At 37.2% G+C, this 24132-nt stretch overlaps 1 protein-coding gene across 5 annotated transcripts in view; it reads right to left on the bottom strand.

Annotated features, from left to right (window-relative positions):
* Positions 1-24132, bottom strand: part of LOC109036950 (neuronal acetylcholine receptor subunit alpha-7) — a 611445-nt gene that overhangs the window by 32589 nt on the left and 554724 nt on the right. For 4 of the 5 annotated variants that reach the window (XM_019051388.2, XM_019051389.2, XM_072301404.1 and 1 more), the window contains 2 exons: positions 21955-22149; positions 12557-12643 (listed from right to left, as the gene is read on the bottom strand). In XM_019051388.2, the coding sequence (XP_018906933.2) occupies positions 12557-12643; positions 21955-22149 (282 nt within the window). Of the gene's footprint in view, positions 1-10597; positions 11155-12556; positions 12644-21954; positions 22150-24132 lie in introns of those variants that run through there. The other variant, XM_072301405.1, reaches the window with a different exon arrangement.

Genomic DNA, 24132 nt, shown 5'->3' on the forward strand with positions numbered 1-24132 from the left:
ATGCAAACATCCCTCACACTCTCTATCAGCCATCCTCAGCCATCACAAAAAATGAGGATAAATTACAGCGAAGGACTGTATACATACTGCCAATCGTAAACGAAGTAGTAAAAAAACGCCTATTCATCGAGTCTAACTCTCTCAACTAACCCGGAACCTGTAAATTCAAGGAGAAAAGCTAGGAGCGGTTAAAAATATTCTCGGAAAAGCTGAGGAGAACCTCCATGTTTCAAGGTAAGACAATCCATTGAAAGAAACTTCAAGCATCATCATTTCCTTTTTTTGTACGCAAGGATGTTCCGAAAAAATGTCTTCACTTGAAAAAAAGAGGCCTCAGTGATGATGCAGATGCACTACAAACATTTACATTCTAACGGAAAATAGCATGCAGTGAAAAAAAGGTCCATTCAGAGCAAAATATAATTACAATGTAACACATTTGAGCCTTCAGGACTCACTTTTATTCGGATTTTTGTTTAGGTGCAGTATAGGTTATCCAGGTTTGGTTAGAACTTTCGATTATATATCAAATTCGTAATTTTATCTATTAAGATTGTAATAGATAAGTTATACGAGTGTGAATTTACTTAATCGTGTTTGTTCTCGGATGCTGAGAGGAATAATTGATAGTCCGGGATGACGTCGAGAAAAAATTCTGTAGAAAAATCGGAGGGCTATGGCGATGTATCGACGAATCTCGTCTTAGAGATGAAAAAATCGGGGAATAGATTTTCCAAGTTGCTTCCGGCAAAAATGCTCATTGGTATTTTAATTTTCTATGGTTCTGATCAAAAGAAGTGAGGATATATTCGTCTTAATTTGTAGTCACAAAAAAATGAGGTAAATATTCGTCAATTTATAGGTAATATCCGGAAGCCGAAAATACGGATGTTCGCTTCATTTGTTTTATGCAATTTACATTTATAGCTTTCATGGAGTTTAGAGGATTATTTCATTCGGCGTATTGCCTCCATATAAATGAAACACTATTCGAGTGCTCAATGAAAAAAAAAAAAAAAAAAAAAAAAAAAAAAAGTTATATTCATGAATAATACCTTTTAAAAACTTGATGCATCGCATAAATAGCTATAATGTATGGTGAACAAAAAGAAACCGTTGACTTTTTAAACAGTCAATGTTTTTCCTTCATGCTCTTGTTATGAAAAACAAAAAAAAGTGGCGAATTTTAAACTTTCCCCCAGGTGTTACCGCTGGATGGATTTTGTACATTTTTGGAGTTGGAGAAAATTACTTCTAAAACATAAAAAAGTTTGCTGTAAGTTCATAATTCAGTATGCAATCTGCATATTTTATTTTCTACGACCCAATGAAAATAGGAAAAGAAAATTCAAAAATCAAAAATCTGTCATTACCACGAAAAGTCGGCATAGAACTAAATAGTTCAGAAAAGTTGTAAAAAGAATGACGCCATCCTCGCTAAAACGCAGCATCTGCAAGAGATTAGTAGTTAATGTTGGGTAAGTTTATGTATTTTGATCAGAGACAAAATATCTCAGCGGCAAAATATTATATTCTACCTCCTAAGCTCTACAAAGTTTTTTTTTTTACTAAAGCTTGTACATAGAGACAGAAAACAGGCATATTTTCCGTCTGAATTTACTCTGCATCATAAGTGGCGGGTTTGCTGGATGAAATTTACATTTTCCATCGCAATTTGGGAAAAGAGTTTATTATAATCTGCCGGTGGTGACTCCGTAAGGAGTCCAAAAAATCACAATATTGAGGACATTGTACTGTTAGGCTTTAAGATACTTTGTCTCCGGATTTAAATTGTTGGATTCGAAAAATTATCTTCACTGACCAGGGAACAAAAAAAAAGGGACGGGAGATTGAAGATGGAGAGTTGATAAAATACGAAAGCTAAAAAAAATGAACAACATGAAAATACCCAATGATTTTTTTTTCTAATAAGAGAAACACGAACAACCCTGTATATTTATAAAATTGGGTTGAACTTCATCGTCATGAGCAAAACGGCTAATGATTTCCGTAGATAACAAAACTAATCCTTTAAGCTATGAAGTTGAATGTCAATTATTTAACATTTTTGCTTGATCACCGATTCTTTCATTTAATACTTAAAAAAATACCAAATTGTGAAAATAGATTTTAATTGGTGACAGTGAATTTTACCAAAATTCCCGATTATGCTCCGCAAGGAGTGGCAATGATGTCAGCATTGAAATGATTATTAAAAAATCATCATTGCATAATATTCGTATCAGTCTGTTAAAAACAAAACATTAATAAAATGTGACTGATGAATGAATGAATGAAAAAAACAAGAGAGACCAAAAAATAAAAAGATGATGATAAGAGGACGATTCATTGGGAAAACAATGTGAAAGGAAAAATGCTTGGTCAGTTGTCTACAATTAGTTTTGTGACGAACGTTATAAGCAGTTTGTTGCATTGCGGTGCGCTTTCTTTCGTTTCGTGATTTTGAAGGAAAGTGAAATATGGTGTGATCAAAGTGACAGGCGGTGAAACAACGAGTCCGTTTTCAGCCTTGCGAAATGATAGACATTTTATGTTAAAGTCTTTATTAACTTATTTCAATTTCAAATGTATTGTCATGTGCAAAGTTTGAGAGAGAGTGGAAATTGAGTTAAAGCGATACAATATAAACACAAGAAATAGGTTGTGAGCTTGTGATAGGTTCTCTAAAAACTTACTAGAAAAAACTCAGAACCAGACATGAAGCGGAAAGTAAATTACTTATATCCAGACCTGAACTTAAATCATTGTGGTAATTTTTCATGCAAAAAGAAGGTAATCTTAAATACATATCTATATACTGAAGGCAAAATGTTTATTTCGAACTGGTCTGATTTTAATATTGTGATTTAGTTCTTCATAAACGTTTATTACAGACTTTTTAACATTTCATCATCCCGTTGTTTCAGCTCATGGCAAAAGTCATTCCTTCAATATAAGTGCACAAAGGTGAAAAAATACTGACCTTCCGCGTTGGTTGATGAAATATTTTTTTAAAATTAATTTTATCAAGAGAGGCATACGAATAAGAATAAAAATGAACGGATATCTTTGTAATGATGTAAATCAGAACTATCTGGTGGGAAATAAAATTTGGCGGAAATAGAAAATGTCTGCGTAAAAAAAAAGGACTGAATGAAGTAAAAGTGGAGTGGGGTGGAATAAAATGAAGAAATAGAGAATTGCGATTGGGGAGGTGTAGTAATCCTGGGACTCTAACCTAGTAAAGGAATAGCCTCAGATGTTTGCGGTAACGCGTCAGCAATCATCAAGGAGAAAACTGACAATGATAGCAGGATGGTGACCCCTGGAACATGTGTAAACTAGTTAGTAAGCTTGCCAACTTTTCTGTAGTCTAAAGTAAAACATTAAAGAACCAAATAAAAAAATAATCGTGGAATAACGATCTATAACGATCGGAGAAAGTCAAGACTTAACACCCATGGACACGTAAGTAAATACTCTTTTGTCCATTCATATTAACGGTACAAATTTTGGGTTTTGAAACGTAAGTCATTCATTTTTTTTTTTTTTTTTTTTTTTTTTTTTTTTTTATAAAATTTAATATGGTTTTTTGATCCATTACAAATGCAAACATCACTATACTGGATACACCTTCATAAAAGTCGGAAAAATACGTAACTCAATTTTTTTTTTCAATTAGTAGAAAAGTTTGTGGTTGTCATTATAAAAAAATTATAATTTCCCCTCAATCTGTCATGAATAGTACACATCTAAAAAAATCGTGGGAGAGCCTCGATGAGCGTTTTATCAAAAACCATACAAATGAAGCAGTAATTTATGAGAAGCAAAGCCAATGTCATCATTTCCTCAATTCTTAGTCTCACCTCCTCTTTCAACCTGTCGGCTACAATGTTTCCTTCTGAAACTAATAATGTTTAACCCTTCCTAAATGCGAATTAGAACCTCATGTTCCGGAATTGATATTTGGATAAAGAAACATACTTTGACAATTCTATACTGCTAAAACTGATTGGGACATAATATGAGAACTTCTCAAAAATCATGAAATTGCTCGTTAAGTTAAAGAGATATCCATTTATGGCATACTTAGCGCTGAATTCCGCATAAAATTGAACGGTTTTGTCAATTTTTAAATTTGCAAAAATAGGGATTTTTGAAAATTCATTTTGCTAGACATATTAAGAAAAATAATTGATGTGCAAAAGTAAATTGATGTAAAAAAATATCGATTGTGTATGGAACTTCATTTTCAGTCGTGTGAAATATCGATAGCATTATCATTTGGTCAGAAAAATCTGAAAATTTCTAGATTTTCCTCGACTTTCTCACTTTCTCACACTTTCGCTACAGCCTGTGGCGAAGCGTGAATGATCGATTTATTGATAGGTGCCCATTTGAGGCTATGGTAGAGAATCGATTAACAATGTGTTCAATGGGAAAATTCTGTTTATCGATCCTTTTCTATCGGTTTGAACGGCAGATTAATCGAATTATCGCAAAGCATGCCGCTACTGGCTACAACCCGGGGTGAACTTTAGCCTCTAAGACTCTGTTTAGACTCTTTACTGTTCTGTCTTGCTAATTTTCGCAAAATTCCCTAACTTATCCGTGACTTCAATGGTGAGAAAAATCATACTGTTTTTGAAAAGGAACCTTGCGTGCTTAGTTTTGTTTTCTCTCCTCATGAAAAATTCCATGACCGCCGACATAATTCTCTGACTTCTTCCTGTTTTTCTGGGTTAATTTTATGTGTAGCAGTATTATTCAAAGTTCTCAATTCCCCATGTTTGCCCTTTATTTCCCAAAGTTGGCAATAAAATGTCGCCAGATGACGTCACAAGACATTTTCATCATTTATTTCATCATTTTTAAATATATTTATCTAAAATGTCCCATCTCAGGAAAAAATGATGTAAAATACTGAGAACTCAGCTTATCAAGCACTTTCAGGCGAAGCAATATTTGTGTGTGCAAATTCTCCATCATAGAAGTATAGGACTGAAAGTGAAGAATTTGCCTCGACAAATTTCCAGCCTTCGGATAATCCGAGGTTTACTGTATTCTGCATTCTTCTAACGATTGCTTTTCCAGGTTATCCTCGACTGTCGTCACCTGAGCCCCACAGGCGAAGCAATATTTGTGTGTGCAAATTCTCCAATATAGAAGTGCAGGACTGAAAGTGAAGAATTTGCCTCGACAAATTTCCAGCCTTCGGATAATCCGAGGTTTACTGTATTCTGCATTCTTCTAACGATTGCTTTTCCAGGTTATCCTTGACTATCTTCACCTGAGTCCCAGTCAATCATTACCCAATAGCAAGCAAGAACGGGCCACCAGACCGGCTATTTCGCTCCATCTGCTTCCCAAGAAGCCCCACCACTAAATTTTAGCCCTAAACGATTCGGCCCTGTCATTACTTCCTCGAGGATCGAATAAATCCTCCTCTTAATAAAACCGACGGCGACTGCCCGAAGTGCACTGCGCCATTAGAATAGAGTTATGTCGCTGGGCAGGCCCTCCGCGTTCGTTCAAGGGACAGCGGACGAAGAAGCTGCTCTATCCCTCTCCGACTCGTGTATCGCAGTGCGGAGGAAGCGAGAGAGACAGGTGGAGCCACCGTTTGACTTCTACCCGCCGCACAGTGGATAGAGTCAATGGGTGAGGTCGGACATCAATTTTTTGGGTAAAACTGCTAATTTCGATGTTTATTTTGTCAAATTTAAATTTTGGGAGATTCATCTTGGAGGAAATTTTACAAGGAAACCGACGGAGCCGCTTAGAAAACCTCAACGTCAAGTGTTAGTGGAGTTATAACAGGGTTGCCACACAATTTGACCGCGTTAAACAGAAAGGAACCAAGCCACATCAGCCATTGCCAAATTTAATTGGGCAATGTAATTTTTTACATGAAAACGGTTGTGCGGATTTTCGTGCAAATTTCAGTGAAAATTCTCTATGATGTGAAGCAAATTCCTTAAAATTTTTAAAGAAATCCGAACAAATGTTCTCTCGTAAAAAATGTAATTGCCCAGTTAAACCTGGCAGTAGCTGATGTGGCTTGGTTCCTTTCTGTTAAACTCGGTCCAATTTAGAAAACAAAATTCCCTGGCATTTCCCTGATTGCCCTGACACACTTTGGTGAAATTCCCTGACAATTGAAGATATGCTAGATGGTAAGAGCAAATAGTTAGAAACAGTTTTCAGGCAAAATTTGTCGTTCGAAACGTCAAAAACATTCTAAAAAGCAAATTAAGGTGACGTAATAAATTTTTCTTGACATTTTCGTCGTACTCCCTGACATTTCCCGGTTTTCTCTGACTCAAATTTGCTGACATTTCCCGGGTTTCCCGATAATTCTTGACGGTGGCAACCCTGTTGTAAGCTTTTAGAGTCTCTGACTTTTGTCCGACGTCTTAAATTGCCTCGTTCCATTGTGCGGCCTTCGGTCTTTAGTATCGGGTGGATTTATAGGGAATGAGATGGCCACCACTGTAGCTCATCAAGGAGGATTGTCGGACCATCTGTCTCCGGCCGGGTAATATCCGAATTAATTACGGAGATAGTTTGCGCTCGTGCTTTGCCGGTGCCGAAATTCGCCTGAACGCAGTGCGGCGAAGCCTTGAAATCGCATAAATTAGTGACCCGGTATTTATGGGAACTGCGCCTTACATGGGCTGCAGCACCTTGTGCACGTCCTATCGGAAACGTTTGCTGACCGACTGAAAGAAAAGTAGGCCACAGGGCAAGGTCTGGAGTTCTGGACCAGGAGAGGATGTCACTTATGGACTGCGTTAAGCAGAAATGAACCACGTGACATCATTCAATGGGGCTCTACACAAGGTACGAATTAAAACACCATGCAAGATGTTTTTTCACGACAGGTTTTTGTTTTTGTCTTTTTAAAATTTCACGACAAAAACGAATCACGCAACGGGAAGTCTGAAAATCACACCAAAACAAGATACGAGTGTTTACAATATTATTGGTTAAATGACAGAAGTACAAATGACGGTATTTGTATAATCGAACTTCCTTTTGACCTGTGTTAAAAATATTTGCTGATATCGTTCAGGAGTTGATTCCTGAAACTCCCGTTGTATGATTCGTTCTCTATGAGAGATTTAGAAAAGAATGGAGATGTTGCATGTGTAAGGGATTTGCGATTTGACCATTGATTCTTATGTAAAAGTTCGCGAGAAACACGTCGGTCCCACTGGTTTTCTCTGAAAACATCTCCCAAGCTCAAAAAAAGCTCTCAAAGTGAGGCCAAAATGGAGGGGATATCCCATCCCACCCCGAGAGTCCACCTATACATCAAAACAAACTCTCCATACAAAGATAGGGATCAAATACATTAGCAGGGTTGCCACTTTATTTGGGGACTCCAAAACTGAAAACACGGCAAATTTTTGTGCAAATTTCAGTGCATTTTCCGCATAGAGAGTTCTTTAAAATATTCAAAAGAATCCGCGCAAAAGCTTTCTTGTAAAGACTTAAATTGCACTGTTAAAATTGCCAGTAACTAATGTGGCTTGGTTACTCATTGCTAAACGCGGTCCATGTATTCTCCTAAAATTCTACGAAGGAAATGAATCACACAGCGGACTGTTCGAAAATCAACTCCCTAGCGAGATTTTTACAAGAAGCGCTAAAGTCAAACGATCAAACTGGACCATCAATGTATCAAGCTGAAGGGCTGCGATTGGTCCAAGTTATCGAATTAGCCAGTCGCAACACCTGAACTTGATATTGTGATAGCTAGGTTTGATCGTGTGACAAGAGCTTCTTATAAACGCAGATCAAACAGATGTTAGATTATTCAGATGACGTCATTTGTATATTTGCCGTTTAACAAATGCTCAGAGACCACTTGACATGACAAAAATTTAAGCATTCTGATCTTTGTTTCTCCTGCAGAATTTCACGTAGAACACGATACCTGCTATATGATATACTAAAATCAACTCCCAACCAAGATATTATCATTTTTATTCCGCACTTGTTACGAGAACTGTGAGCTCCCCGCTCAAATGAGATACCAGAGTCTATAGACTCTGGCGATTTGATTCAAGTATACTTGAATCAAATCGCGCACTACAACAGTTTTGGCAGAATTCTCTATGAGCAGTTCACTTTCCCAATCCTGTGTTCTTCAAAGTGTAAACAACATGCAATAGCCGAAGTGACGATAGTGAGGTTGTCATATTTTCATTTTGCAAATATTGTCACGGTATCGTTCAGTTGGCGATTTAACTTTAATAAACCATGGTTTTTTTTTCATGAGGGGAAGGTTGAAGCTATTCACTAGGAAACGTTGATATCTTTGTTAAGAGTTCATACTTTCAGTAATTTTCTTTGTGCAATTCAAGTTCAACGTGCAATTCTGCTGATAAAACATTTATCATAATACTTAAAATTGCATCTTGTTACGTGGTCCATTGTAAATTTGTATTTTGTGTTGGAACTAAACCGCAGAATTCCAGTGAGTGATTCGTTTTTCTCGTTAGATTTTGAAAAGAAACTTGGTAACGCAGGGCTTGAATTCATACCTTGCCTAAAGGCCCATTTTCTGAGCTTGAGGAATTCAGTCACGATGTCCACAACTCTTGAATTTCCTCATCCGTGATATTCAAGAGCAATTTCCTAATGACATCCAGCGATAGAAAACTGGGAGGAATAAAGGTTTTAAATTTGAATTTCCTGATTTTTCTAGATTTTTACCGATTGATTTCGAGATGATTTCCTGACTTTTGAGACGCAACTGAGTGATAAAGAATAATTTTGGAATTTTCCGATCCGGTTAGGAATCAAACTTAAGCCGTCTGGTGTGACACATCGAGAGAAAAAGGGTCGTTTCAAGTTTTAAAATATAAGTAATGATACATCTGAGAGTATTATTATCATCCACGGTAGTTCATTCGTAATTTCCTTAGAAATAAATACCTTAAAATTTGGATGAGCAAAACAGGCGGTATCCTGCCCATAAATCGTAATTTTTAGGTATGCTTTAGCAAAGCTATTCTACCCGAAGCAAAGCTGCCAACTGTTCTAATTATGTTCTATAAGCTCAACAAATTTTAAAATCCAAATTTTTGTCACGAGGCATGTAAACTTTCTAGCTAATTGTTGCAAATGAACATGAGGGAAAAATCAGAATAAATAATGGAGGAGGGACATAAGTGCAACGATTTGCTGAGTCATCAAACAATGATGAGTTTGGGGATAAGTATTCTATCAAAAAATATTTGAATAAAAGGGGCCTTGATATTTTTCCACCGCCCGTTCTAACTGACGATATAAGTAAATGCATAGCTCCTGCGATCATATTATTATTCATTGTAACAATAAATCAAACAAGCTTTGTTAGTAAAGTCTTCGTTAAATGCTTAATAGAGGGACTACTTTGTAACATGAAGAGCCATCTAGAGTCAGTAAAAACTATGAATTTTCATTGTTATAATTATTCTATGTTCAATACCTATCTTGAGTAGAACTACTTCACTTTTTGATTTTGAATCTCATAAATAGAAACTCAGTGAATTTATCAAAGGTTTATTGTTTTTAACTTCAAATTACAGAAGAGACAAGATTCTCCGTGAGAAAATCGTATATTCATATCGTAAATAAAATACTGTATTTTTCTCCTTATGAAATAGTAAATTAAGGGTCAAAAACCATGCTAGAAAATCACAGATGTATTTATAATTTTTTTTACATTGTGTTAATAATTGAACGATCTAATGGAATCAAAATTAATATACATGGTAAAGGAATAAATGTATGTGTGAAATTAGTGGTGTATATAAAAAAAAGTCTAAAAAAATACCACACTTGTTCGGAGGGTAAAAACCAAAATTGATTTGTGCATTAAATAGTTTTGTTTGTTTTTTTTTTACAAAGAATGATTCATTGTGCATGACAGGTAGGAAATGAAAATTATAATTAAAGGAAAGGAATCAGAAATTATTTACACAAACGAACATAAATTTTGGGTAGAACAAAAGAGACCAAATGCAACTCAACTCGTTTCAAGATGAAATAGAGGTATGCTGAAAATAAAAAAAATGCGAAAGTATAAACGTCGATGAATTAGGCTATCCTAACTTTCAATGCAGAAGGTAAGATGCAAAAATTTGACGAGAAAATCATAAGGAAGCTTCCGAGGAACCCAATTGTGTTCAGTTTTTTATTGAGAGCTATACTTTTCGGCATTTGTCCTTGTATGCGTTTAATATTGATTAATAAATGGACGACATTGGACTACACTGATGTAAATCGAAAATTTAAAATATGTCCAAGCAAATGAAATGTAACCCTATGGATTACGAATATTTTAAAAATAACCCTGCAAGTTTTAAAAGTATGTGGAGCTGTCAAATTGACTGTAAAATATCAACGACGTTGACACGATCTAGTGTTCATTTATCGGAGATCACTTGATTTGCGTCCAGCAAGCTATGCCTGCAAATATTTAAGATGTATAGGTAACATGTAGGAACATGTAAAGAGGGAGAAAATTCACAGCACGTACTAGAAGCAACAAAAAAACCCAGGAAGATAATGCTGACCGTGCTCTCTTTTCTTTGAATGCTTCCCGAGGCAATTTTGAAGTACAATTTCAGGATCAAAACTGAACTAAAGAGATGCAAACTCGTCTTTCAGCAAAACTATTGCTTTCTTGAACCAAAAAGGAAAAATCAAATATTCTCGATGAAGGTATATCTATCAAAGGAGGAGCAGAAATATATTCGTGGCTAAGCAACTCCCAAACCTGAACACTAATGGGTAACCGACTTGATGGAACTCAAGGGGAAATTTATCAAAGTATGCATCAACAATTGAAGGGAAACGGAAAAAAATAGCTCAGAAAATTTAAAGAAAGAAATCAAACGTAGTGTAATCCAAACCAAAAATCAAACTGCAAGGTTCTCGTCAAGCAATCATAATGGGTGTTGCATTTAAAAATTAAACGAAATAGGAATATGCATCCAAGGTCCAAAAAATATGAATGTTTCTCTGCCGAAATTTTGACGTGTGTCTTAACTACGGGCTCGAAACGAATCCTACCTATTAACGGTCTTTCAGACGTGGGAGGCATTGTCTCCGCTACCATGTTAAGAAAAAAGGTTAGCGAAAGTAACACGGTTACATCTGTCGGTCAAAAAAGCAACAGAGCATTATTTGTGACGGCCGACTAAAGCAGACTTTAAACAGGATAAAATATTTTCGATTAAGCCATTACTTGTTTTCTGCTTCATCCCCTAAAAATATTTTTGATTCATAGAGTCAACATTGATGTATTTCACAAGGACCTACAAGATGCTCTGGGTTGGCATATTTGTGAGTGGAGCCTTAACAGTGATCTATCTACTTCTTGTTAGAGTTTGGATTCCATCCGAAATATAGAGCCCATTGAGAAAATCATTAAATCGCATTGGCCTCAAAAGTTAATCTTGAAATCAATTTTAGTAAAATGCATTGATTAATGAACTGAAGCGAATAAATGCACAAATTATTACCAACATAAAGGCGAAAGAAAATAACAAACTGACAAAGAAATGGATAATATTTTTTTTTTGGAACAGAAGTGAAAAATAAAAGCACTGTCTAGCCAGACGAATTTTCAAAACTTCCCTCGAGTTGCTCTTAAACATTTGTAGAAACGAAATATGAATACCGATTTTCCATAGCCATCGGACAGAAACGGAACCACAGTGAGTTAGTTCTGTGTTCGTTACTAAAATTAGAAGTTGTCAATTTTGTTGATGTAATAGTCATTAGACAAAGGAGAAAATTGTTTACTTCTCAATGCCCGATCTTCAATTACAGCAATCAGTTGAAAGGAAAAAGAATATCATGATATTTGATTTAAGGACGCCTAAAGATAGTGAATTTTTTAAATCTTTACGATTATCGTACCCTGAGCCCTGGGGAGGAAGGTTAGTGGAACAAGATTTCAAGGAGTGCACAGTACAGCATATTGATAGAACGAATTAATTTCCGTCCAACCACTCACTGATTTCACAAAAACGCGTCTCTGTGAAACTAATGAGTTATTGAAGGGCCATTAACTTGTTTTATCAAACGTTTCCTCCCAATAAATCTTGATCCACGCACGAAAAGTTAGAGACACTATCGGTTTAACTTCTAAAATTTTATCGACCAATTTTTAAACAGAAGTCAAAAATACTCGCACTCGTCATCCGGTATAGTTTTCTAAAGGTTTGTAATTTTAAATTTTGCACTAACTTGCATACAAAATTATCGCTGCAAACACTGATTTTTGTAAGCCTCTGGAACTTACTTGTGAATCTTGGAGGTTATAATATCAAAGGAGCAGAGCTTTCAGAACCTCATAATCGATAAAAAAATACTACTCTACTGACACAAAACAGCGGACGGTTTGGAAAACACTGCTCCTTAGGCCAAGTTCACTTAACTGACCTCCGGTTCACGCTGGGCGTTACCTGAAAACCGGACAGAACCTTAAACCTCATAAAAGTGAGTCCTTTTGCCTGCATGTGCTACCTTGAGTTGAGTTTTATTTAATTACCTAACAAAGGCACTGCGTCGGAAGTTGCAGGCATTGTCTCTGCCACCATATTTAAAAAAACGGTGAGAGACAGAAGAATTGTAACACCTGGACAGACAGTACACGCAAGTTTGTTTAGTTGAGCAAAGTTCAAAACACTCACCATAGAGAGATTCATGGCATGAATAAATAGAGTCGTAGCATAGGTGTTTTACGTAGGAATTAAACTGTTTATGCGCTGACATTTTTCTAGGATACACAGTGGTTGACGTAATCGATGACTCAATGTAAAAAAACTCATTTCATTATTTTTCAGGGTTGCAAGTTGTGCTCTGTGATATGGAATCAAATGCGAAACGCACAACCCATTTCACAGATTTCCTTTCCCACAAGTAGGGTTATTGTTGATAAATATTGATACAATAATTGATTAATAGCATCATCATGGATTTATCGATCATGATCATTGGCCCGCTATTTCACACTGAACAAAAATTATTACCAAATGAGTGGTGTCAATGAGAACTCTAAATTAATGATAGCTATTACAAATCGCTATAGCGGTAATTTTACTAATAAGTTTTGATTTTACCACTACATCGATAGAACTATCACTTAATTGTAAAAATACGATCACAATAGCTATCATTACTTCAGTAGACATTTGGGAAACCACTTGATTGATATTTTTAACCATAGTTTTTTCTCATTGCTGCCGTGTGAGGAATGAACGTTTATAACATCTAAATATGGCGAATATCCCAAGATGGCGTATCTACTTTCTGGATTGTTTTTAAAACTTTTTTTTCATATTTTCAGAAAATTTTCAAAAAAGAAGCAGTGCACTACCAAATGATGATACATCTCAAGTCCATGGATTTGTGCATTGTGTGTCCATTGAATACGTGAGTTCCGTTGAGCTATTTAGGAATCCTAATCGCCTTTGATATTTGATATTCATAAATTCAAGGCAACATTTTATATCAAACTTTCGCGATGACACAACACTACTTTACTTTTTGTGTATTTCATATATGCTACAAATTGTGTATCACAGTTGAAATCTCATGAACGCTCTGCAAATCCCATTGCCTAACAATGATCAAGTGTGTATCACTGCAAATGGACTGATTTAGTGTTCACGCCATTCGATATAATATCGAACTCCGTGGTTCGAACCAAAACTAATACATGACCTCATAAGCAACGTTCCATTTGAGTTGATTGTATGAATAACAATTTAGTCATTAACAGGTCATGAATAAATTAAGAACTCATTTAACACTAGAAATTTCGATTGCAAAAAACCCGTAGACGCATTTTACCATTTCGGCGCGAAGGGGGCGAATCAGAGACATTGTAATGTAGAAACTACGTGGGGGGACGCTGCAAGTCAACTGTGAACAGTTTGCAGTCAACTGAGGATGGAGCTTTGAGCTCCAAAACGCGTCTCGTATAAATTAAAAAATCACCAAAGTGAGTGCCGGAAAATTTTACATCTCAAGGTTATGTGTTTGTTGACATTTGAACCATGACGTAACCACTGGATCAGCCTATATACACTAAATGAGATTTGCGGGTAAATTGCCTATTCATTATTGTTCAAACAATTACCCATCATGATCATATACAGTATATGAGGAGGTAAAAATTATTTATCGTTTCATTGGAACAGATGATTAATTATTACTAAACACTAAGGCACGTAGTACAGAGACATTGGGTCCATGTGGGGTGGGCCACGAACAGGATAAAAACGAGCACAAAACTGTGAGAACATTACAGTTCACTTTTCCCTTTTGATATTTTTATTTATTTCTTTTTACGCTTCAAATTGTTTGTTTCAAAAGTTCAATTTCTTTCACGTCATTAACTTGTGCCAAGGTAAATTGTTTTTACGATATTTTCTATTTGACCTTTCACAGTTAGCCTAGAAAACCCATAACTTTACATTTCTGTGTGGTGAAATAGCTGCGAAATTATGCTAGCAGCATGTGAATGACATGGTGTTAAACAAGACACTCTTGAAAATATGAATGATGCTGCTCAGTTTCTCGAGGCTAATATTGACTCATAATAGAATTGACGAAAGTCTCAAGTGAGCTACCTTCTTCACAACAGACACTACAGAATTCATTCACTTCAAGTGGGTTCATGATTATTCGGATTGAAAGAAAGTTCTACGGCACACACAAACCCAAATAAGAAACCACACACACTGCAAAGCCGCTTTCTCATTCAAGAGCACCATACTTTCCGCTGAATGGGAATAAGTCTAGACTACTGCTGTATGAATATAAGAACTATTTATTCCATTAAAGTCCCAACTCGCATTCCAAACAAACGGACAACGCTCCTCAATTCGCTGGGATCTTATCACTTGACATGAGACCATAAGCATATTGTTTGTTGCGCGATAATAACTTTATTCGTTTGAATTAGCCGACCTTTCAACGGCATCGGCACCCGTTCGTGGATATAGATAAATTTACATCCTGAGCATGAAAATTTAACTGCAACGACAGTAAAACCAGCATCTCAGAATCGTCAGAGTCATTCTTAGACCGCGAAATAAGAGCGGTTGCATAACGGGCGTCTCATTACTGTACTGTCGTGCTAAGGAAGAACGCCGTATGAGCATTCAAGTTTTGCCAAATTTTCGCACGGCATACATTTTTTTTAGGAATGTTATGAATTTTTTGGTCAGTTTTGCAATCTTGAAATAAAGTCACGTTCCCTCGTCTGGAACGACGAATTAGTATCAGATTCAAAAGGCGTTAAATACATGGTAATCATTGAATGCAACTAATCGTGCTTGTAGGATGTGCGTATTGCATAACGCAAAACTGAAGGCACTCTTCATGCTCCCTTTTTGCGAACATTCCGGTTACGACCGAAAACATCGATTCCTATACAGTAAACCTAAGTGTTTCACACGCACCAAACTGGAGTCCTTAACCGGAGTTATCATTGTGGTGAACTTTGCTATCAATTGGGACAAGTTCATAAAACACGTAAGTGGCATGGTGATTAGCCGCCTGCCCTGCATTCTGCCTTGTCTGCAGCGTTTAAAATAACCTTAAGGAAGGGGAAAGAAACGAAAGAGAAAATTTCTCACCTAGTCTTCTAGCGCTGATAAACGTGATCTGAATCATCGCAGACGTCTGTTGCCAGACATTCTGCTAATTGGATGAATTCTGCCATACTGAAGAAAGACGCCCTATGAGACTCTAGACGTCGCCAAATTTCCTTTGATACAATACGAATTTTGAGGAAAACTTGTGAATATTTTGCTTCGAATTCTTCAAAGAATCGTATTCTTAACGTTACATAAATCATGTAAGAATTTCAAGTCAAAATATTGATAAATGTTTCCCCAAATCTGGATATGCGAACGGAAACAATTTGGCAACGTTCGACTGTCCATGCGGCGTTTCTCATTGGCACAGCATAATTGGACTGCATTTTGCAATTTGTAACTATAAATTCTGGCTCATCTGAAAAAACAATTATGTGCATAGGGAAACTAATGGCACATACGCTGTTTTTAAACCGGGCCGGAATTTATAGTTCCTAATTGCAAAATGCAGTGCAATTAACGAGCCCCAACCGAACCCAGGAAGTTAAACTGGTTCTCTCCGACAACACCGCGCGGGCAAACAATTAAAAAGAGTCAATTTGATGGTGGTCCGCGATAGTAGAAATTGGCTGCTGGCTTCCCGGAAATGGTGGGAGAAATTCCGTGGGGGGGGGGGGGATGACGCGGAGGCGAGGGAGTCTGGTACATTCTTATCGATGACATTGCGGGTCATTGGTTCGCTGCCGCGTCGGAGGAGTGGAAGTGTTGCATCAGCCGATTGCCCGGTTCGACTCCCGTTGCCGCTTTTCCGGCCAAACTATATATGTAAAGACGCTATTAGTGCCACGTCACAGAAAAGCGATATATATATATATATATTTATATATTGGTAGCATTGAAAGAGGTTATGCCAATGTTATTGTTTGGATCCAATTTGATATTATGGAGAATCCCTACACTGAAAAAAAAAAATCTCGGTGTATTTACCAAGAAAAGGGTAAACTTACCGAGAATTCAGGGTTCTATTTGGACTAAATTTTGCAATTTGGAAGTATAAATTCTAGCCTGGTTTAAAAACAACGTATGTGACATTAGTTTCCCTATGCACATAAGTGCTTTTCCAGAAGAGCCAAAATTTATAGTTCCAAATTGCAAAATGCAGTCCATTTGATCCCAATTTTTTCTTGGTAAAATTACCACTCATGGAATTGGTAATTTTACCGGAGAAGCTCGGTAAAATTACCAGAAGTCGAAGAGTGACTCCTGGCGCTGGAGGTGCGGGACTCTTGAATCACCCTGTATTTCAAACCCCGCACTCGTATCGTTCCCTAAGTGTGAGTTTTACGATTAGAGTTCAACGCTCAGATTCGTTGCTGAAGCCATTTCATTGCTGGGGCGTGTATAGCTAAAACGCCTTCATTTTCCTGGTATGCAACCCGGACGTCCGTCGAGCACGAATAGTTGCATCTAGGCGCTAGGATCACCTTCGTGTTTCATCCCGAGGAGACATGCGCCATGGACAGGCATAATATGCTTCTCCATGCTGACATTTATTGACAAAGATCAATGGAGATGTTGCATGTGTGAGGAATTTGCGATTTGACTGTTGATTCTTATGCAAAAGTTAGCGAGAAACACGATTGTGCCACTGGTTTTCTCTGAAATCAACTCCCAAGCTCAAGAAAAGCTCTCAAGTTGAGGTCAAAATGGAGGGGATATCCCACGCTACCCTGCGAGTCCACCTCTACATCAAGACAAACAAACTCTCCATGCAAAGATAGGGAGCAAATACATTGACAGGGCTGCCACTTTATTTGGAGACGCGAAAACTGAAAACACGACAACCCTGCTAATGTATTTGCTCCCTATCTTTGCATGGAGAGTTTGTCTTGATGTAGAGGTGGACTCTCAGGGTAGGGTGGGATATCCCCTCCATTTTGGCTTCAACTTGAGAGCTTTTTTTGAGCTTGGGAGTTGATTTCAGAGAAAACCAATAGCACCATCGTGTTTCTCGCGAACTTTTACGTAAGAATTAGTAGTCAAATCGCAAATCCCTCACACATGCAACATCTCCTTTATTCTGCTACCTAAGTACAATCAATTTACTGCAGCTATTTAATTTTATCGTCGGGCTGGACTTATTTACGATATTTTCCTTAAACTGTGATTTTAATAAACAGTTGAAAATTAAGATTAGTCAAATTGACGTTCGTATGCACAGAAAAACCGAAGTAGCGTAATTTTCAGATTCCGTTTGACAACACCGTTCCCAACGGAGCCGTTTGATGCCCCCATCAATTCTAACATGCTATGTTCTGTTTCCCCTCTGAGCTTCCCGGGAAATTACTCCCTTTTTCCTGACTCGTTATTAGTTTTCATTTAAACTATCGTTCGATCTCGATGGTGATCAGCCGACGAGGCATAACATCGATCCATTTATGAGACACCGCGTAAAAAGGCATCAAAGAATTGATTGTCATTTGTTGTCATTTGACTGCTCGCAAAAAAAAAAAAAAAAAAAAAAAAAAAAAAAAAAAAAAAAACCCTGACGCCGTCTCAGTCGTGAATTCCAGAATAAGATTGTAACGGCCAATGCGCGTTGATGATGCGCAAAAAATTATAGCTCTGTTTCTTCTTAAGTATCTTAAATCTGAGTGGAGAGTATCTCTCCCGAGCCAATATCTGTCTTTCCTGGAGTGACACATGCTACAAGGAGCTTCCCATGCCAGAGCGAGCTATCTAACTCACCGCAAAATTTTGTCACTCGATGCTTCAGGCAGGATAGCTCCATAATATTTCACTCAGGCCACTCAGGCCAGAATAATTTTTAACAGTGTGATCAGCCGACGAGGCAAAACATTGATCCATTTATGAGACACCGCGTAAAAAGGCATCAAAGAATTGATTGTCATTTGACTGCTCGCAAAAAAAAAAAAAAAAAAAAAAAAAAAAATCCTAAAAAAGGGGAAAAAATAAAAAAAGTAGGGCCCAGTTTAAAATTGTAATGAAGAAGAAACTAAAGTCGGACCTCCTTACTTTGTCAAGATCGTGAGGAGATTCAGTTTCCAACTTAATGGCTCAATTTTCACAATTTCGGTCCGAATTTTTCTCGCAAGTAGAGCAACCGCAGGATGGCCCCAAAAATTTCCCTCGCGGCGAACATTCGGCTGTTATTTTCATTTGAATCAGATTTTTTCGAAGCGAATTCACTCAAAAATCCTCATCGAATCAAAATTCAGTTTATTGTCAAAAATATCATACTACTACCGTGCTCCCCTAAAAACATAACGATGGCTAACGCACAGTACCGCCTACATGCAAATTGACGATATAGCAGAATGAAGAGAAAACTTCTCCATTTTTGTCATTTTAAGGTTAGATTTGCAATTTTTTCATGCATTCTAGCGTCATTGCAGCGCTCCCCTACAGGATAAGAAAACAACTAAAATCATCATCTTGCGTATTTTGTACAATCGAATGCGGCAAAGTCGCTAACCCATTTTTGCCTAAATTTGAGTTAGGCGGTTTTGTGCCTTAAAGTGGGCCGATTATTGAAACTGATAGGCAAAGCGATAGACAAAGAAGACATAAGGAGTATAGAGCGATCCTATTGGTTGACATGGTTGGTTCTTATAGACTAAGGAAGAAAATGATGGACAAACTGTCGGGTCTTCGGTGGGTCGCCGTTAGTTAGTCCATTACCTACCTCCTATATCCATTGCCACCATCTGCTTCCACCAATAGGATCTTTCCAAATCCCTTTTGTCGTCTTTGTCTATAGCTTTGTCTATCAGTTTCAATAATCAGCCTGCAGTATAGCATTCGATAATCGGAGGAATCGGATCAGAATCCAAAGCACAAAAGAAACACATTAACCTAGTTGGTCCAAGATCATTCAAGCCACTGAGCAAAACTTCTGCAGCGTGTCTATTGTCGAACCGTTCATCGGTTGAACTCGATCGACGAATACATACCTCAGTAGATACATAAATCGATTGAAATCGTTCGATAGCAATCCGACAGTCGATCCACTAGCACGATCTCACTCACAAATGCCCCGGAAAATACAATCAGCCCCCACACGCTCGCCCCCCCCCCCCCCCCCGTAATCGGGAAATGAAACATCATCGAATAAGTCATGAAACATGGACCGAAGGTGAACCGCTCCGAGAGATCTATCGAAAGTATCAGACTCCGAAAGATACGTTCAAAAGTATTACCTCCATTGCTCACGTATTATATTAGCACCAGAATTGCATCATTCGCGCATTTTAATCGGTCGATGCTGAATCCTTATCACCTACTTTGTAGCATGAATAATATTTCCGCATCGGCTTAAAGAGATGATTTTGTTCTCCAACTTTGGGGGGGGGGGGGGGGGGGTCGTGGCCCCCAGAGAAAGCGTTTTTGGAAAAAAAAAGTTATACCGCGAAAACGTATTTTTTCGACCCGAAGAATTGACTCCTTCAATATTCGTACTTAATCCTAAGACACCCTATACACCCCGTACTTACGGCTCCTGGAGCCAAAGTTTTTTTCTCATTGTCAGTTCAGTTCGGCCGGACTAAATCGAATGTTGGGTTTGCCGAAACTCTCATTTGTATTTAAAATGCAGCTTCTTTACATTGAACAGTTCCTTCTGCAAGTTGATTCCCCCCCCCCCCCCCAAGCAAAAAAACTGAACAAGGGACACAGGCAAGTGCGTTTACAGGATTACTAGAGTAAAATTTACTTTGGAAAAAGTTGCTGTGACGTAAAGCTTTGCCACGTGCTTTTACGGCTTGACTTTCTTATTATTCTATCGTCCTTAAATACAAAGGGAAGATCAGGCCAATGTAACTTACGGCGTAAAAGTCTTTGGATAGTTTATATGAAGTTTTATTCTCGAGAGAGGAGGGGAAACAACAATATAATTTTAGAATAGCTATCCACCAATAGATATTTTCGGTCCCGGTGCTTTTGAGCGTATCTTCTGACCTCCATGGATTTTCGAGAGCTTATTTTATGCGAAAGTCAAAAAACTTGAACAAACAGATCCCATCACACTAAAATTGTCCGCCGAACCTTAAAGTTTTTGGATGGAGATGTTATACAATCAGAAACTTAAGGATTCATTCAAATCATTTTTCAGATTCACTTGTAAAAATACTCACCACAAATTTTCCATTTACCCTGTGAGCCATGCACACACGCACTAATCAAAAGCCATAGGTTCAATGAATTCAAAAAAAAAAAAAAAAAAAAAAAAAAAAAAAAAAAAAAAAAAAAAAAAAAAATCTGTTTAAGATCGACATACATATTTTCAAGAGTGCTCCTTTTAAAACCACTTTAAAACTATTTAAGAGGTCAAATATTTGTTGTTGGAAAAAATTGGAAGGAAGAATCATTATTTATAAAATAAAATCCTGAAAGCAACCAACCACTGAATGAATCTGATGGGAATTATTAGTCGCAAATCCGCACCTCACAGAGGAGCGTAAGTTTATTGATGGTCTTAAAGATTGTGAAAACTAGAAGTTGATTCACAAAATTAAGCTGAAAAGAATTTAATTTTCAAAATTTTTAGTAACATTTAGAACATTAATTTTCTTTCCCTTCACTTTCACCGTTTGTTCACGTGGATTTTTTTTTTTTTTTTTTTTTTTTTTTTTTTTTTTTTTTTTTTTTTTTTTTTTTTTTTGGGAGGAAAAATAAATAAAGTTTCTTGTACTGGGAGACTCAAGTGTGAATTGGGAATTTGTTTGGAAAATGTAGGTATTTCTGAATGAAAATGTAGAAAGTGTTCGGCTACCCATAATAATAGAAAAACCTTGCGAATATCTTAAAGGTAATTAACGCTCAATTTTAAAACTCTGATTGAACGTGACTGTACCTCCTCCAAGAGTAAATATTATGGGGGTATTCTTTATCCCTAAAAATCCACGATCGTTGATCCTGATGCAATTCAAAATTTCATTATTTCGTGAAAAAGAGACATGTTTCGGTAAGATTAATGCATATTTAAAGAAAAGCCCTATTCATCTTCTGACTTTTTATGAGTGTAGTTTACACTGAGTCACGGCAACCATTTTTAGAAATTAAATACATTTTCAGTTTGTAATGCACGAGACCTATAGAAGAGACTGAAAAATGAAAATAAAAAATGAATCACGGTTTGAAAAATAATATACTGTATCAAATTCACAAACATATCAATGGTGTGAGAGTAATTGATCAGAATTAGTTTTAATATGGGAATTTCGCTGAAACTATTTTAAAAATGAGAAGAAAAAATAACAGAAGAAAAAAGGGAAATTGGAAACGAACATAAGTAAGGAAACAAAGATGAGGTCTTTCTTACCTAATGAAAGTTTTTCCCCTGAATCCGGAGGTAAAGTAAACCCAAGCACAGCCATTGATGCGATGAGTACACATGGAACAATTAGATTGAAAAAATAGTATAATGTTCTTCTCCTAATGATAATCACAAATGTTATATCGATGTAAGGCTCGGGACAGCAATTATAATATATAACATTTTTCTTGCCGGGAACCCCTGAAACAAAAACAAAACAAAGATGCATTTAATTATACACAGAGAGAAATTTCAACACTTAAGTCTGGTTAAAACGGGAAGCAAAACACAATTTAACCTTAGCCTTCGGTTGACAATTTCAAGAGAAAATGCCAGCTAGTTTTCTAGGAGAAATTTAATAAGAAACGAGTGGTGAACACCAACGTCACAATCGGAGGAATGCATTACCCCAGTCTCTCCATTGTTTTCTGCGCTAAAATACGCCGCAAACAGTACCAAAATTAACACAAAATTTGTGTTAGTCTGTGCTTCACTTCCTATGCCAACCAAAAGTAACACAATAACACAAATATTTTCATCAGTGTACTGGCCTTCAGCCTCTCTCTTCAACAACTGTAAGTTCAGACTTCCAATAGGGCGTATCTAATGAGGAAGTAAACTTCACGTTTGATTTCTGAATGAATCCTAAGGTAAAAATTGTCCAAACCACAAAAGACTTAAGACTGACAAGAGTAATGGTGCCATTTCTCCCCAATTTATTGAAAATTGGTAAATTTACGAGCCAGAGAGGCTGCTCGAACGAGCTTTGGATTGGGTACCACCTGAGAAAAAGCACCAGGGAAGTCCAATGAAGGAATGACGGCAGGGCGTTGACAAAGAGATGTTGCGTTAATTTCTGTCAATGGACAGTGGTACCTACCTGTGGTAACGCGTGGTACAACAGTGGTAACTCGTACCTTGTCCACTAGACAAGGTACGAAAGGCTTCTGATACATGTTTCTTGACCAGAACTTCACATAGAACACGACTCGCGCAACGAAAATTGCTGAAACCAACTTTTAACGAAGATATTAACGTTTTTATTTCACCTTGGTCACGAGAAGTTTGAACTGCCCGCTCACAAGAAACTCAAAGCTCTACGTGGGTCCAATTGCGCTCTACAACGGTTTCGGCGATCTTCTCTATCGAGCAATGTTCATTTCCCACCATGTGTTGTTCAAACTATAAGCAATTTGCTATAGCTGAGCCAAAGCGTCAAGATTGAGGTTGCCAGATTTTTATATCGCAGAGACCGTCATGATAAACGTGTAGCGCGCCCTGTAAATCACGTAGATCATTGAGTTTTCATGAGCGGGTGGTTTGAATTCACTCATCAAGAATCCTTAAATATCTTCGTAAGGAGTTGATTTCGATCATTTTCGTTGTACGTATCGTGTTCTACGTGAAATTTTGGTTAAGAAACATGTATCAGAATGCTGAAATTCATACCTTGTCTAGTGGTCCATTGCCCGATAGCCTCTGGGAAGATAGACACATGTGGCGCTTGGGTGTCGCAGAACGCCAGAGCGCAACTTAGAGGCGACTTTATGTGTAAATGTACCAAACTTTTATGGATACTTTACAACGTGTTCGCGAGCTTTAGTCCGAGATTCATTTATTTCAGCATTTTCGAGAGTAATCAAGTAAGACACATCTCCGGTAGGTCAGGTTAGGTTTAGGTTAAGTTGGGTTAAGTTAGGTTATGCCAAAACTTGAAGATAAGATCCCAAGTTAATTGGACTGAATCACGCAAAAAGAAACGACTTCTGGTTTATTCCAGGAACAGTAAATACTCGATACTTGCCTTGTGCAAAAAGGTGATTCTATACGCATTAGATAGAAAAATGGTTCTCTATTGCGTAAGTGATTTGACTGCGGGTAGAACACTAACAGTACACTAACTAGTAACACCAAGAAGAGCGTATTTAGCTACAAATAGGATCTTGCTAACAGCATTGGTATCATACAGTATTATAGTAGATAGATACCTCGATACAACTTTCTCTGTGGATACATCATACGTGATTGGTTTCAAAAAGAAGGGCATGCTGGAATCAACTAAAAGGGCGAGACCCAGGTTTTCTGGCGCAGCAATTATATCGACAAAGGCGGATCCAGCAATTTAGCAACACCAGATTTCCTCCATTTTAACATAAATAAAATAATCGATTCTTGTCGGAACAC

This window comes from Bemisia tabaci, chromosome 6, assembly GCF_918797505.1.
Source record: "Bemisia tabaci chromosome 6, PGI_BMITA_v3".
Classification (NCBI taxonomy): domain Eukaryota; kingdom Metazoa; phylum Arthropoda; class Insecta; order Hemiptera; family Aleyrodidae; genus Bemisia; species Bemisia tabaci.